General features: G+C 61.3%; 1 protein-coding gene across 1 annotated transcript; it reads right to left on the reverse strand.

Annotated features, from left to right (window-relative positions):
- Positions 1 to 142: 142 nt before the first annotated feature.
- Positions 143 to 3,368, reverse strand: SPDEF (SAM pointed domain containing ETS transcription factor). Its single transcript, XM_033079976.1, has 5 exons — positions 2,921 to 3,368; positions 2,261 to 2,458; positions 2,122 to 2,169; positions 1,629 to 1,769; positions 143 to 1,531 (listed from the first exon to the last, which is right to left on the reverse strand). The coding sequence occupies exons 1-5, from the start codon at positions 3,366 to 3,368 to the stop codon at positions 1,353 to 1,355; spliced, it is 1,014 nt and encodes a 337-aa protein (XP_032935867.1). The 3' UTR covers positions 143 to 1,352.
- Positions 3,369 to 16,213: the final 12,845 nt, after the last annotated feature.

The following is a 16,213-nucleotide window of genomic DNA, read 5'->3' on the forward strand; positions in this document are numbered from 1 at the left end:
CGGCTGCACAGGGCACACACAGCAAATCACAAAACACACTTTGCTTTTTTGTTTTCTTTCCCCCCATTTTTTCGTTTTCCCACTCCCTTTTCCAAAGGTCAAGGCAGCTTTCCTCCCTGCCCTGCTCCTCCCTGTCCTGCATCCCTCCCTGCCCTGCATCCCTCCCGCCAGGATGTGAGCAGGGCTGTCCGGATCTGCTGCTCTGGGAGCAGCATGGAGCAAGAACAGAAGGGAAAGGCAGTAGCTGGCACCAGTAGATTTTTTAAAGAAAAAAAAAAACAAACCAGGAGACCAAGAACCAGGTGTTTTTCCTTTTAAGCTCCCACAGAACATCCCTGGAAGCCGGGGCCACCCCTCGGCATTTGCACCTCAACCACGACTCATCACCAGCCAAAACCGAAAAGCAAATAAACAAATAAAAAACCCTATAATATAAAAGATCAACATTGCCAGGTAACTCTGACTGTGGTGCAATGAGCAGGTGAAGCAATTCCCAGCTCTCTGCCCCAGCCCAGCCTCGGCGGATCACAGTCTGGATTTATTGTCCAGAGGGAAATGGCAAAGCTGCCACCTCCATTTCCCCAAACTCCAGGATCAGGCAGTCCAAGTAAAATCTCAATCTAGGGAAGAGTTTTGTGCCAGAGCACAGAACCTGGGGTCCAAGGAGGATTTTGGTGGCTCCATGCACAAGGATGGGGGACCCAGCTTGGGGGGTCCCCACTGTGCACAGCCCCACACCCACATTTACAGCTGCCCCCTTTGCAGAACTCCCATTTGCAGCCCCAAATCTCTGTGAAGGGGAGAAGCTGAGCGTGTCCTGGAGTGTAAAGCAAAGGAGGGGATGCACCTGTCCCAGTGAGGTGCCAAGGTCCCCAGTGGCACAGCTCCCATGGCAGGCAGCACCCTGGGTTGGTGCCAGGCTGCTCCCACAGGGATTGGGACAGGACCCCACCATGAGGAGCAGTGGATGTCCCTGAGGGTGTCCCTGTCCCTGAGGGTGTCCCTGTCCCTGTGGGTACCATTGTCTCAGTCACACCCCAGGCTTTTTCCTCCCTGAACAATGGCTGGGGTGAAGCCACCTGCAGCCAGAGCGTGGGAGGGAGGAGAGGAAGGGCCACAAGCCCAGCCACCGTGCCCACCCATCCCACTGTACACGAGTGTTCTGCATGGTCCTTGCCCTGCACCAGGGCCTGCTGGAGGTGTCCCTTTGTCCGTTGCCAGCAGGTCCTGGCAGGGAAAGCCTCATCCCTCAGCCAAGGTCCTTGCTGCTGGCAGAGGGTCTCTGTGGCTGGGGCAGAGGGAGGCAGCGAAATTCCCCCGTCCCTCCCGGCGCTCAGCCGGTCCCGCCGCCCTCAGACCGGGTGGACGAACTGGTAGACGAGGCGCTGGGAGATGTCGGGCTTGCGGATGATTCCTTTCTTGTAGTACTGCCGGATGGAGCGGCTCAGCTTGTCGTAGTTCATGGCAGGGCGGTTCTTGCGGATGCCCCACAGCCGGGCCACCTGTGCCGAGTCCTCGATCTTGAAGATGCCTGGCAGGGGAGCGGGGCACGGAGGGTTACAGCATCTCCTGCCCCACCTCAGCCCCCCCAGCGCCCGCCCGGGGGTCTCTGGAGCATCCCTGCCCACCTTTGTCCTTGTTGAGCCAGCGGATGAAGCGCCCGTAGTTGTGCGGTTTCAGCAGCAGCTCCTTGAGGAACTGCCACAGGTGGATGGGTTGGCCGGCGCACGACGAGTCCACCTCGCTGTCGGCCAAGCTGGTGTCACCTCCTGCCACGGGAAGGGACGGGTGAGAGGAGGGAAGGGACAGACCTCTCTGCTGTGCCCCACACCAGGGAGCTGCAGAGTCCTCATGGGAACCCCGATGCCAGAGGGTCCCCAGGGCTCGGCACTGGGTCTGCAAAATTTGCTTTCTGCTCCCTGTTTTGGAGCAGGGAGGACAGCTCAGTCCTGCCCTTGAGCAGCCCGCAGAGGTGCAGGGGGTGTGGGATAGGGCCGGGGAGGGGTTCGAGCCCTTTCCCCTCGGCAGGATTTTGCAGAGAGCTGTGGGGCTGCTCTGGGACAGAGGGACTGTAACCGCACAGATCCCACAGCAGCAGAGCTGAGCCCACACAGAACTCACCGTAGTATCTCATATCTCCAGGGGCAGCCTTCTCCTTCATCCAGGCGGCTGGAAGAGAGGAGTGGGGCATCAGGGGGGCATCTCCTGCCGCACCGCATCGCCCACCCTCCCCAGCTCCTTCCCGGTCCCCGGCACCCACCAGACTTCCAGATGTCGAGGTGGGCATGCAGGATGTCGCCGCAGGCGGGCGAGCGCTGGCAGAACTGCTCCTCGGACATGGCACACAGGTCCTTCCCCGACAGCTCCTGGAAGGACTTCCCGATCTGCGGCAGCCGGTACTGGTGCTCCGTCCACAGGATCCACTTCTGCACATTGCCGGGGCTCCAGTCCGTGGGGTCTGGGGGCGGAGGGGGGTGAGTGCGGCCAGGAGCCGTCCCCTCCTCCCTTGGGGGAGCAGCCACGCTCCCCCAGACCCTCACACACAGCTGCAGCCCCCCAGGAACCATCTCCTTGCACAGGGAACAGTCAGGTTCATCCAGACCCTCACACACAGCTGCAGCCCCCCAGGAACCATCTCCTTGATCAGGGAACAGTCAGACCCTCACACCCAGCTGCAGCCCCCCAGAAACCATCTCCTTGCATAGGGAACAGTCAGGCTCATCCAGACCCTCACACACGGCTGCAGCCCCCCAGGAACCATCCCCTCCTCCTGTGGGGGAACAACGACGCTCCCCCAGACCCCCACATGCAGCCACAGCCCCTCAAATGCAGCTGCAGCCCCTCAAATGCAGCGTGGCTTTGGCTCCCACGCCGGCACATCCCTCCCTGTCCGCACCACGAGAGCTCTGGGGGCACCGACCTGCGGCGATGTTGAGGAGCTTGCAGGCTGTCTCGATGTCCTTCAGCACCTCGCCCACCACCATGCTCTGCACCTGCTCCAGCGAGTGCTCCTCCAGGTGCAGGCTGTCCTGCAGGTCCCCCTCGGGCCCCAGCCCCAGGCCCTGGCTGTCGATGATGGGACATTGCTCCGGCTCCTTCCGCGCCTCCTCCCGCCCGCCCTGGCCGCTGCTGTGCGACGCTTCCCCGGCGCCCTTGGTGGCCCAGGCCGTGTCCTCCGGGTAGAGCATGTCGAAGTAGTGCAGGCAGAAGGCTGGCAGGGGCTGCTCGGGGGTGCTGGGAGGGCTGGGGCTCTCCGGACAGCCCCAGCTGCGGGGGTCGGGGTCCCGCGGGGGTGGCAGCAGCGCGGGGTCCGGCCAGGAGAGGCGGCCGGGGGGCAGAGCGGTCAGCCCGGGGCTGGCACTGCCCATCCCTCCGCTCAGCGCCGGCTCCAAACCTGCCCGGGGAGGAGAGAGGAGCAGAGCTCAGCCCGGCAGCGCTCCTGCCTTCCCGCCCAGCAGCCAGGCACAAAGGGAGGAACTAAGCCTGTTAGAGGGGGAAAAACCCTCCAAAGAGCCCCACTGTGCCCCGGAGCCTGCGGATGAGAGCGGGGTCAGCCGTGGCTGGGGGGGCTGTCCCTGGTTTGGGAGGACCAACAGCAGCAGCAGCAGGGAGAAGGAGCTCAGGGGATGAGCAGGACCTGAGCCCTGTTCAGGGTCTGGGTGTTTGGGGTCTCCCCAGGGGTTGCACCCCAGGCTGGCAGCAGCTCAGTCCCAGGTGGAGCTGAGGCCTTGGTGGGAGGCAGTGGGGGATGCTGGAGGGGCTCCCCAGCACCTGCACAGGACAGCCCAGGGGTGACAATGGATGTCTCAGCTGCAGGGACACCTTGAGCATGGAAAACATCCTCTGCTGTTTCCACCTGAGGCACAACAGCCCCCTGACCCAGATCTCCCAGGAGGGACCGAGCCCAGCACTGCAGCACCTGGCCCTTGGTCACTGTTCCCAACCCCACATGAGAATTTTCCTTGCAAGACAGGATAATTGCAATTACCTTCACTCTCTTGCAAGAAAAACTACCCAAAATCAGCCTGTCCCCATCTGTCTCTGCATGCAGACAGTCCCGGAGGCCATGGAGAAGAGGATGAACCTGCTCAATTTCCATGGCAACACCAGAGAATGGCTCCATCCGTGGGGAAATCTCCCCAAAAACCATCCTGAGACTTTGGGAAGGCGAAGCCCCTGCCAGGGAGAAGCTGCTGATGTGCATGGCCAGGGCACTGCCCAACTCCTCCACCTTCAGCATTGCATTTTACAAGAGGAAGAAGAAGAAGAACCATCCCAAATTGACAGTTTAAAAATGAGCTTTAGCACTGGGAAAGGAGCGTGCAAAGGTTGAAACCCCTCAGGGCACCAGGCAGCCCTGAAGGGGAACGGGGGCAGTGGCCATGGAAAGGGGGTGCCCTGTTGCTCCAAACCCCAGGTGGGGGAAAAAAGTTTGAAAGACAAGAGAGGAAAAGATCCCACAGGGCTCCTCCAGGCAGAGCACAGCCCCCAAGCACGGGGGTGGTCAGGGAAGGAGGGACACTGGGGACACAGCCCCGTGTCCATGCTCAGGGGGGAGTTAATGCAGCTCCTGAGGATTCAGCGCTCCCAGGAATATGGGTCTTGAAGTTCTACATTGCCTGCACCTGGGGGAAGCTCATCACTTCTCCTTGGAACAGCCTGAAGAGCTCAGAAGAACCCGTGGAAGAGCCAGGGACACTTAAACAGCACCATGGCACCCTGAGCCCACGGGGACCTGGGGAGGGACGGTGGGTTCAGCAGCTGGAGCCCACGGCTCTGAATGGTTTTGGTGGCACTGAAGCAAGGAGGAGGAGGAAGAGACTGCCCAAACCCTCTCCTGGTCTGGAGCTGCCTCCACCATCCAAACAGTCTCCCTGAGCGATGGTTCCTGCTTCCAAACCTCTCCTTGATTTGCTCAGGATTAAAAGAAGAGCTTTAGGAGATCAGCCCTAAATCCAGCCTCACGCTGCTCCTGGCACAAAAGGGAAGTGGCAACAGCTTGTGCAGCTCCTGCTGCTGCAGTGTTGGCCATGGGGGTCTCTGGGGACGGGATGGGCCCCTCATTCCCAAGGCCTCTGGGATGTTCTGAGGTCGTTGTGCATCCTCACACACGGAGGAGCAGCGCTATGAACCAGCCTCGGGAATGCCACAGGATGGACGGCCCCAGCCCCATCTTCACCCTCACCCTGTCCCCCTCCTCCCAGCTGGGACCCAATCCCTGGGGAAGTGTCCCCAAAAGCCCGAGCTGTGCCCCACAAGGGCGCTGTACTCTCAGGGCGGGGGCCGCTGTTTGACTTTCTCCCGCTCTGGCACGCGGGCGGCCGGGCTGGGTGGGACCTGTTTGCACTGAGAAGCCACTTCAGGTGGCCTTTTCCCCCTTTCCCTATCCCTTCTTGCATTTCCCTGGAAAAGGAGAGCGGTAAGGGCAGCTCCACATGCACTGGCCCGCATGGCACCCAAAACCCTTCCCGTTCCCTGCCCGAGCTGAGCCAGGCTGGGCTGGTCATTGCATCAGCCTTGGCAGACGCTCCCTGGCTGCAGCTCCAGGGGCACTTCTGGCTCCACGGGGCTGAGATGGGGTGGTGGGACTGGGGTGGGGCTCCTGCGCTTCCCAGGGCACGGAGCCAGCAGGAGCCCGGGGTTGGGAGTGGTGCTGGCTCATTGCTCAGCTCCACACAGGGACCCAGCCCCACACAGACCCTGCGGCCGAGGGGACAAACGATGGGGCAAGGACCCCCCGTGCCACCCCCACCTCTCCTGGCAAGTGCAACCAGCACGGCTCAGGGTGGGACACGGGCACCAGCGAGGGTGGAACGCTGGCATCAGCCCTTGAGAGTGAAAGAAAAAAAAAATTTAAAAAAATGAAATTCACCCACCCCCCCCCCCCACCCTGGAACAATGGGTCCGTTAATTAAAATCAAATCTGCGGTGGAACAGGTTGTGCCGGAGCGCCGCTCGGGAAGCCCCGTGGGACCGGGAGGTTGGCCCGGCCCGGTGCGGGAGGGGAGCTGCCCGCAGCTCCCGGGATGGCTCCCAAACCCTCGGGCACTTCCGAAAATCCTTCCCAGCAGCCGGGTGGGGTCCAGGGCCAGGCTCCAGGGTCACCTCCAGCCTCAGGCTGGGGACAGGGATGTGCTGTGCTGTCCCAGGAGGAACTGGGGGTGTGTGGGACCCAGAGCTGTCCCGGACCGCCCAGCGCAGCCTGGGTTAAACAAGAAATGGGACCTGGGGTCCCTGCACAAGCCAGGGCTGCAGCAGGCACCCAGGTGGGTGTTCAGAGGCTGCTGACAACTTGGCATCCTGCCAGTATGTCCCCTGCAAGCCCCAGAGTGACAACTGTGCCACGTCCTGCTGCCAAACCCTGTGCCACGCACCCTTCTTATCTCTGGGTGGAGGAAGGAGGATTGGCCAAAACCTCCCCACAGCCAGGGCAGGGACTGGGGACGGCGCTGGGGGCTGGGGAGGTGACAGAGCGGGGGCTGGGGAGGTGACAGAGCAGGGGGCTGGGGAGGTGACAGAGCAGGGGCTGGGGAGGTGACAGAGCAGGGGGCTGGGGAGGTGGCAGAGCAGGGGGCTGGGGAGGTGACAGAGCAGGGGGCTGGGGAGGTGACAGAGCAGGGGGCTGGGGAGGTGACAGAGCAGGGGGCTGGGGAGGTGACAGAGCAGGGGCTGGGGAGGTGACAGAGCAGGGGGCTGGGGAGGTGACAGAGCAGGGGGCTGGGGAGGTGACAGAGCAGGGGCTGGGGAGGTGACAGAACAGGGGGCTGGGGAGATGACAGAGCAGGGGGCTGGGGAGGTGACAGAGCAGGGGGCTGGGGAGGTGACAGAGCAGGAGGTTCGTTCTGGTATCTGCAATGTGACAGGGTTGGGGACAGGGTAAGCCCCCGGCTCACGCTGAGGTACCCCCGGGGATGCAGCCCTCCCTGGGGAGTCCCTGGACCCTCAGCTCCCCACCAGCCTCCTCCAACACCACCGAAGTGCCCTGGCTCCTCCTGCCATTACCTGCATGGCTGCTGGCACGGGGACCAGGTGTCCCCACGGGTCCCCACGCCCTGGGTCAGGCTGCCCTCTCCATCAGCGCAGGGAGGCAAACAGCAGTGACAGGGGACAGGCACAACCCGCCAGTGACCTGAGCAAAGCCTGGTGCTCGGTGTCCCCCTGGTGAGCAGCAGAGCTTGGTGTTCCCCATTTGGGGCCAGGGAGCCCCTATTTATAGCAGCACCTTCCCCCCCGTGCTCCCAGCCCCAGAGAACACCGGTATTGTGGGGATTTGGCACCCTCACAGCGTTTGTGTTTCACTAACCGAGCAGAACCACAAAAACCAAACCCACAGCCAAAGCGACTTTAGGGCTGACAAAAAAAACCACATCCCAGCAGGAATGCAGCTGGGACAGTGCAGGTCTGGAAAAGGGGTTCAGAGACACCCCAGAGATGGCAACTCCTCAACAGCCACCCAGGACGCTCCATAAAGGGTCCTGGCTGCTGGTTTGTCACACAGTGCCCCAAAGGTGATTGTCCCCTGTCTGGCTCAGGGGCTGGTGGCACCCTGGGTGTCCCAGCTGTTACCGGGTGGGCTCAGCAGGAGCCAGCCCCAGGAGCCCCGATCCCATCCCACCCTCCTTGTTTGAGCAGGAGGAGGTTGCAAAGACACAGAAATATCAAATCCCATTTCATTTTGGGTGACACCATCCAGAGAAATGCCAGAAACCTCGCACCGAGGGACAGCCTGTCCCTGTTTAGCCCTACGGACACCTGAACGTGCGGGGAGATGTGGGATGGGATTCTGACGTGGGACAGCACCGTGTCCACCCCAAACTGGTGCCAAGAGCAGGACCCTGGAGGGAGGGAGGGAAGCTGGGCTGGGTGGGTGCTGGGGAGCGCAGCAAGCCGGGGGTCGTGGCTGCATGGACGCCTTACCTGGAGGGTGTGCGAGCTCAGAATCCACATGGATGCCAGCGCAGGGGGGGAAGAGCCGTCCCGGTGGCCCTCGGCGCGGTGTGTGCGGGGGACATGGCCCCGGGTGAGCTGTCCCAGCCCCGGCGGGGAGCGCGGCCGGCAGCACCGCGCCCGGCTCAGCGCCGGCTCCGCCGCACGGCCCGGCTGAGCCGCATCGGCCCCCGGCGGGCACCAGCGGGGTGGGGACAGGGATGGGGATGGGGACGGGGCACCCCGTGTGGCTCCGGGGACAGCAGAGGGACGAAGCCAGCGGCGGCTGTGCGAGGGGCACGCCGGCAGTGAGTGTCAGGGCTCAGGCAGGGACTCCTTTGCCCATTATATCCAATTCCTTCCTTATTTACCTGAACAAACAAGCAGTGCTTACCTCAGCCGAGGTGTTTGAACAGCCCGGGCCGGGTTAACCCTTGGCAGGTGCTTTCAGGGCGGGCTCAGACCAGAACGGGCCTTGGGAGGGGAGTGGGGCAAACCTGGATACCGTTAACCCCTTCCTAGCCTCACATGGGATGAGATAGGGACAGGGACAGACACCTGGATCCTCCTGGAGCCAGACCTACAGCACACAGACCTGTCAGATGTGTGAGCATCCATGACATGACATCATTCCCAGAGCAGGCTGGGCCGTGCTGGGGCCAGGAGCACGCCTGAGGGACACCCTGGGAGCATCCCTGACTGGTATCCACCCTGACCAGAGCTCCAGAAACATCCCCTGCCCAAATGCTCCAGGGACGGAGCCTGTCAGTGAGGGTGGGTGGGGGTGAAGGAGCCCCTGACAGCGCCCAAACCCTCCCACCTCCGGGACACAGCGCTGTCCCCTTGCCCAGGGTCTGTGACTGCAGGATGGGGCACGGGGGCACAGCCAGAACGTGCTGCACTCCAGGCCTGGGTTGTCCCCACCGGCATGAGCAGGAAAAAGCAGATCTGAGCAAGACAGACACTGAGCTGGTATTTATTGTCCTTTTTTTTTAGCACATGAAGCAGGCAGGGCAGTTCAGGCAGTTCTCCTAGCACGTAGCGCTGCCAAAACCAAACTGCCCCGTGCCCCAAAAACCACGTCAGACCAAACCCCACCACAAACACCCACGGGTGGCCCCACGTCACCACGTCCCTGCAGGCACGTGGCCCATCCCCAGCCCACAGAGAGGTGGCAGGGCTGGCATCCCTCTGTGCCCTGGCCCGGGGCAGGCACAGCCGATAAGCCATCCATCGGAAATGTTTGCCCTGAGGAAATGAAAACCCTGGAGGAAGGAGACCCCGGAGCGAGCGCTGGGAAAGGGCTTCGCTGCTATCGGCAGCGCCAGGAGTTTCTACCTCCCTTTGAAATGCCTCAATGTTATCTTATCGTGGGGAAAGCTCCCCCTGGATCAGGCTGTGTCCCGGGGGAGTTCTTGTCCCCTGTTTTGGTAAACACGGCTGGGCCTGGGACACGTGGCAGTGGCTGTGGGGGGACCCCGGGACAAGCAGCTGTGTTAGAAAGACATCAGCCCCTGCCTGGGATTTGACAGGCCTTGGGCATGTTTGTTTGGGATGTGGCACAGCCAGGAGGGGGGTCCAGGCCACTCAGAGCCCTCCCAGTGCTCCTGAAAGCCACAGCAGAGCTCTCAGCCCACTCAGAGCATCCACTGCTTTGGACAAGGCCCCACAAGCACCCAAAGCTGTTCCCATGTCACACCTCAGGATCCCTGGAGGGCACCTGCAGCAGGAGCATCCCAGCACGGCCCTGGGGTCACAGCCCTCCAAGCACGGATCCCTTCCCCAGAGCTCAGAAACACGAGTGTCTCGACTGTGCAAACTGAAGATGCAGAGCAGAATCACGTGTAAACTCGGCACCAGCCACGCTGGGAAAGCACCGTGGCCATCCCGCCCTTCCTGCGGCCGCTCCTGCCCCACGGCCGGGCTGTGGCTCGGGGGATGCCTGGGGAGCAGGGCTTGGTTTGCACAGGCTGTGCAAGCTGGATCTGCTGTGACACCACCTCCAGGTCACTCGTGTTTATTTGGTTTCTTTACAACTTTTCTCCAGAGCAAACACCAGACCAGAGCAGCAGCAGGAGTCAGAAGCAAAGCGGAAGGGAGCACGACTGGGGACACTGGACAGTGTCAGATGTCACCAAGCAGTGGGGAGTTCCCAGTCCCAGATCCAGGGCATCCCAGACCCAGGTCATCCTGGGCTGTCTGGGAACCTGTTGCCAGACTCACACCTCGGTCTGAAAGAACTTTACCTGCTTCACTTATCGCTCGCAGCGGGATCTCGATAATAGAAACAGATTAAAGGGAAAAACATTTGCTTTTCTGGGCTCAGGGAGAGCTGGGCAGTGCAACACAACACTGCAAAACTGGGTGAAAGGCCCTAAAATGAAACCTCTGCTTCCCTCCCAGAGGGCTCGGGGGCTGGAGCCACCCAGTGTCACCGGTTTCTGCGGGCTCCAGCTGTGCTGGGCTCTGGCCACGCCAGGCTCCGGCCGTGCCGGGCTCTCCCCGACACCTTTCGCAATCACAGCTCGTACAGATCTGCTTGCACATGCAAACCAGGGAAAGGGGAGATTGCAACACCTGAGGAACAACAAAAGAGGGAAATGAAGTCTGGCTTTTCTGCCCCGTGTGCACAGTTTTCAGCACTTTTTCCTTGTCCTCCCTGTCAACCCATCAGCTCCGATTCCGGTGTCTTTTGCCACTGCTGAAACTTCAATGCTTGGGAACGCGGCCGGAGGGGAGAGATGGAGAAACGATCCATGAATCAGCTTGGAGGAATCTCTGCCCACCTGCCTGCAGCTAATCTCTGGCTGCATCACAAGAATAATAGATAAGCAGCCATGTCACATATAATAAAACTATTGAAGGCCCTTGATGTCACTGCACAAACCACAGAGAGCATGGAGCCCGACCTGTCCCCACACGCAGCTCTGTTTCCTGCTCCCCTGCAGTGGTGGGGATTCCTCTGCTCCAGTTCCTGCACCACTTTTGGGACAGTGGTGAGAAGTGCTAGGGTCCCTCTGAGAGGCCACATCCTGCACCCCATGTCTGTGCCACAGGGTGACGATGGGACAGGATGAATCCTCACTCCCAGGCTGCAGGGTGGGCACTCTGAGGCTTTTTAGCAGCCCAAGGAGACTGGAAATGGTTGAAATGGTTGAAGTATCTTTAATGCATTCTCCCCACCCCTTGGAGGGGTCCTGGGAGGGGAGAAGGTCTCTCCAGCAGAGCCCAGAATTACCCAGAGGGTCAGGAAGCACAAGTGCAGGAATCCACAGGCGCACAGAGGGCACGGTGCTTTAGCTGGTGCAATGTCCCTGTGCTGATTTACCTGGGAGAGCGTCCAGAGCTCTCGAGCTGCTGGGATGGCTCCAGAGCCCAGACCACCGCAATCCCCTCTGACTTCTCCTTATCCCAGCCAGACCTACCCACTTCCCGTGCAGCCCCAGGGCAAGCGAGGCCGCTCCTCTTTATTCTCGTTATTACCCTCCCGGCTGCCCCATCTCCCAGCTGCTGTCATAATCGCCGTTTACGGGGCTGCGTGTGTGCTCGGGGCAAACAGCCGCGTTATTGCCGTGGCACCCGCCCGTGGCCCACCCTGATAGAGGAGACGGGGCTCCCGGCCCCGCTCTGACACTCAGACCCTGCTCTGTCACTCGGTCCCTGCTCTGTCACTCGGTCCCTGTTCTGTCACTCGGTCCCTGTTCTGTCACTCGGTCCCTGTTCTGTCACTCAGTCCCTGCTCTGACACTCGGTCCCTTCTCTGTCACTCAGTCTCTGCTCTGACACTCGGTCCCCACTCTGTCACTCGGTCCCTGCTCTGTCACTCAGTCCCCGCTCTGTCACTCGGTCCCAGCTCTGACACTCGGTCTCTTCTCTGTCACTCCGTTCCCGCTCCAGCTCCAGCTCCAGCTCCAGGTCGCTGCTGCCATGCTCCATCCTCACTGCGTGAGGTGGCCCCTGGTGGCTCCCGTGCCATGACCGTGGTGTCGCCAGCATTCCAGGGCAGTTCTCGAGAGTGCAAAGGGGGTTCTGGAGAAGTGGGCTCCATCCAGCAGCACAGGAGTTGGTGTCTGCTCCACGCTGATGGCACGGGGAGTCCAGGTGCCATTGCCTTTGCTGAGCACAGAGACCTCGGTGGTCACCCGGCACCTTTCAAAGGTTGTTTCGAACCCGTGGTGGCAGGAGGTGACACGTTCTGGCTCTGGAGTGCCTCAGTCCCACCTCTACAGCCTGGCCATGCCTGGGAGGCCAGCTGGGGAAGGACGAGCTGGGGGAGGTGGATGAAGACACCAGGGTGAGCCCAGCCCCTGGACCACCAGCTCCCCATCACTCCCACCCCGATTCCCCCCCAGCACCCCCAGTGCCACCCCGGGTGACACAGGGGAACTCGTGGGACACCCAGCCAGGCAGGGAGCAGCGGATCCATCGCCGTGTTTGCTGTTCCCTTCCCAAAGCCCTTCTCTTTTCTTCCTCCGGTGGCATTAAACTCCTGCTTTTGTCTCTTGGGATTAAAAGCCTGGAAATGGTTGCGGGTCGCCCGGCGGTGCCAGGAAGAGAGGGCTCAGAGCGGCGTGGGCACGCCCCGCTCGCCGCAGGGTGAGGAAAGGTCACGGCTCCCCCTGCACCACCACCAGAAATTTGGGGTGCAGAGGAGGGGGAGGATCCAGGGCTCTCCATGAGCTGCATCAGCACACGAACCCCAAATCCCATCCAGCACGAGAGAACTCCCCCAAATAACCCACGCAGGCACCGGACACTTTGTCCCTGTCACCTGCTCGTCCCACCGGGACTCGGAGCAGCGGGGGCAGCACCCCCTGCCCGTGCCGGGGGCCGGGGCCGCTCGGCAGCAGCAGTTCCCAGGCACACACGGGCAGCCAGGTGAGACGGGCCGGGCCCGGTGCCAGCAGAAGGGATGTTGTCTTTTCACACAGCCCCGGTGCGGGGCCGAGTGGCAGCGGAACCCTCCGCGGCTTTGGTTCCCACACTGGGTGCCATTGAGAAATGCAAATTCATTCTTCTGCTGCCGGTTCTCCCCACATGCAAAATGATCCTCGGGCAGAACGGCCCCACGGAGCGACAGCCCGGAGAGCGTGGGAGCCGCTGGGCAGGGAAACACCGCGGGTGGGAGAGGGTGGAAAGGGCAGCCCTGAGAGCCAGGGCAGGGCACGGTGCCCCCGGGGCAGCCGACGGCCTTCGTGGTGATTTCCCCTTGAGTTCTGCACTGTCCATTCCAAGAGAACTGCAGAAGGTTCTGTCCCCAAAAGTAACCCCAAAAAGTAACCCCAAACCCGGTCTCAGTTCAAAGAGCTGGTGGGGCTGGAGGGTGAGTGGTGAGGGGCAGGAGGGGGTCAGCAGAGAGCTGTCACCCCTCTCCCATCGCTCCTGAGCCGGGTTTGCAGGGCCAGGGGAGCAGGGAGAGGAGTGCACACAGGGCAGGGACCCCACATCCCGGTGGGGCCGTGGGTCCGGGCTGCAGGACGGGGCCGGGGACACGGAGCTGCCCGCAGAGCCGGCCGTGACTCAGCGGTGACTCACCGAGCTCCGAAGGAAACGTGTCACTCCCGTGAGCATCGCCCGGCTCCGGCACCTTCTGGGGGCTCAGCAAGGAGCCAGGACCTGGGGGTGATGAAGGGAAAACGGGGTGGGGCAGGACCCCAAACGAGGTCCCGTGTCCTGTCTTCCCCCACTGTGCAGTCGCTGGGTTGGCCACAGAGCCTGGAGGAATTTACTTTTCCCTGGCAAACACACGCTCCTGGGTATCCCCAGCCCTGCCAGCCTTCCTGACACCGACACTGTGTGGAGCCAGGTCTGGGCAGGAGGGAGCTGTGGTGGGCACCGGGAGCTGGGCAGGGGGCCCCCAGCACCAGCCAAAGCTTTGTTGGACACAGGCAGCATTCCTTGTCACTCCTTGTGGCATCCCTGGTTTCACAGGGCAGGATATGAAAGCAGAAAGCGATTACTGCTCTGCAAGGGGGCAGAGACAGAGCTCTGGCCCTGGTGTGGGATGTGACCCGAAATGGCTCCATGTTCCCCTCAAAGGGCTGTCCCAGCCCCAAGCCCAGCTCTCCCCATCCCAGCTCTCCCCATCTCAGCTCTCCCCATCCCAGTGCTGGCTCAGAGCAAGGACATCACTTCTCTCCTCAGCAGTGGATTTTGAGCGCAGCAAAATGTTTGTTCTGTCAACACGTGCCTAATCCCCAACCAAAAGCTGATGAAAACACCATGGGGGGGAAGGATGGGAATGAGCTGCCCTTTGAGACACAGCCCCAGTGGTGACAGCCACAGCTCCACTGGGGGAACTGGGATTCTCCACTGGGGGAACTGGGGTTCTCCACTGGCTCTCCAGTCCGGGGGTACCCTGTACAAGGCAGGGCAGGGAAATGCTGCCCATGGGGCAGGGATGGTCTCCAGCTGCAGCCCTGCCACAAACCCGAGCAGGATCCTGAGCTCCATGGAGGAGGTGCAGAAAAATCCTTGCTCTGCAGGGATTGTCCAACCCCAGTGGCCACTCCTGGCTCCTTTCTTCCTCAAAATGTAGCCAGCAGGTGCAGGCAGCACCCAGCAGTGTCCCCACACCAGCCTAGGACTGTGTCTGTCCCTGCTGACCCAGCACCTGCTGTGACACCACCAAGAGGCTCACGAACGTCACAAATGGGCTCACCTGGGGATTAACATTTCCAGATAAAACCTTTTTCCTTGTGGGATGAAACAACACTTTGTCCTGCGAGGCTCATTTCCAGCCTGGCTGGGGCTGGGCTGAGCAAGCAGAGCTGCCCCACTGCCCACCCCAGGGTGGTCCCAGCAGGGACCCACTCCCAGCACCCAGAGGCATCAGCCCTGCACCCTTCACCTGCAAGGAAAAGAAAAAAAAATGGGAAAAAAGAAGGTACATTTAGCAGTTTCCATTTGTTTGCTCTTTAAATAATTGTTTCCTTATCGCTATTGATTTAGATCCCTTTAAAATTCTGACAAACCTGCTTCTCAGGCACCCTCAGCTGCTTCCTCCCAGCCTGCTCCCCATGGGCCAGGCAGAGCAGCCAGGCTCATCCTGAGGAGAGTTCCCTGCTTGGGGAGGCACCTGCAGGGTGCTGAGCTCCACTTGTCCTGTCCTTCCCAAGATGGACAAACCAGGCTGCTCCAAAGCTGTACTTTGGGAATTTGTCCCACTGAAGAGCAGACACAGGGGCTTTGGGGCTGCTGCCATGCCCTGCCAGGCTCGGGGGGCTCAGCAGGGACACCCCAAGGGCACAGTGACCACGATTGCCCAAACCCCCTGTGCAGAATCCAGCTCTGGCCATGAGCAGCCCCAGTTGGGGCAGCACAGTCACTGCTGGGTGAAGGCAGGACAGGACGGGTTTAAGTGTCCCTCAAGCACAGCCAGGATGTCCCTGTGGCCTGGCTGGGACAGGGACCCTCTCTGCTGCCCAGTGCAGCAGTGTCAGTCCTCAGGTGCCTCTCACTGTCACTAGCAGAGGGTTCATGGCCCTGCTGGGCTCACAGGGGTTTGAGGGGCTCATCCCAGAGTCTCTCCAGTGCCACCCTGGGTCTGGGGTTTCAATGCCACAGGCTGGCGTCACAGCCCAGCCTGCAGCTGTCAATTAATTGAGGAAACATGGCCACAGTAAACAGTGAGAAGGGAAAATGCTGCAGATTAGATAAGGAACGTGAGTTCTTGCTATTCCCCTGGATGCCAATGCTGCAGAGACCCTGCTGAGCCGGGGTGCAGAGACACGCAGGAGAGGCTGAAAGCCCCATCCTGTGGGATGGCTTTCTTAGGAAGGAGCCTGGAAAATGGGTCTTATGCCAGCCCCAAGGTTTGGGGTCCCTCTCTCCCTCCCACAGAGCTGTGCACTACCCTGAGACCACAGCAGAGCAGCCAGACCCCCTTTTGTCCCCAACACGTGTCACCCTTCAAAATGGTTCACAACGTGGCCCTCCTGGTGTGCAGACCCTTCCTCATTCCCAGCCCAGAGTGTTGTGCCCATGCTGTCCCTGCCTAGCAGCTCCTGCCTGGCTCTGCAGCACTGCCCCACGGTGGTGGTGACAGGGTGACAGGCCAGGTGACATGTGCCACCCCACTGCCCAGCCAAGCCTGGCCAGGACAGCAGCTGCTCCAGGAGGTGGGGGGACACCCACGGTTCTTGCCTGCCCAGCCACTGCCACCAGCAGGACTCAAAGCCTGGAAAAGCCACATCCAGCAGCTCCAAAGTGGACAAGGAACAACCTCAGCTCCCTCTGCTGGCACCTGCCCCGGGCTGGGCCCGTTGCCAGCAAACCCTGGTTGAAC

Source organism: Catharus ustulatus, chromosome 25 (genome assembly GCF_009819885.2).
Source record: "Catharus ustulatus isolate bCatUst1 chromosome 25, bCatUst1.pri.v2, whole genome shotgun sequence".
Taxonomy (NCBI): domain Eukaryota; kingdom Metazoa; phylum Chordata; class Aves; order Passeriformes; family Turdidae; genus Catharus; species Catharus ustulatus.

What these genes read in the sequence shown, in the direction of transcription:
- SPDEF (XM_033079976.1), bottom strand. Translation starts at nt 3,368, where the DNA reads ATGGGCAGTGCCAGCCCCGGGCTGACCGCTCTGCCCCCCGGCCGCCTC. An exon ending in GCTCCTCAACATCGCCGCAG is followed by an intron (nt 2,459 to 2,920) that starts GTCGGTGCCCCC and finishes CTCCGCCCCCAG; the next exon opens with ACCCCACGGACTGGAGCCCC. An exon ending in TGGAGATATGAGATACTACG is followed by an intron (nt 1,770 to 2,121) that starts GTGAGTTCTGTG and finishes TTCCCGTGGCAG; the next exon opens with GAGGTGACACCAGCTTGGCC.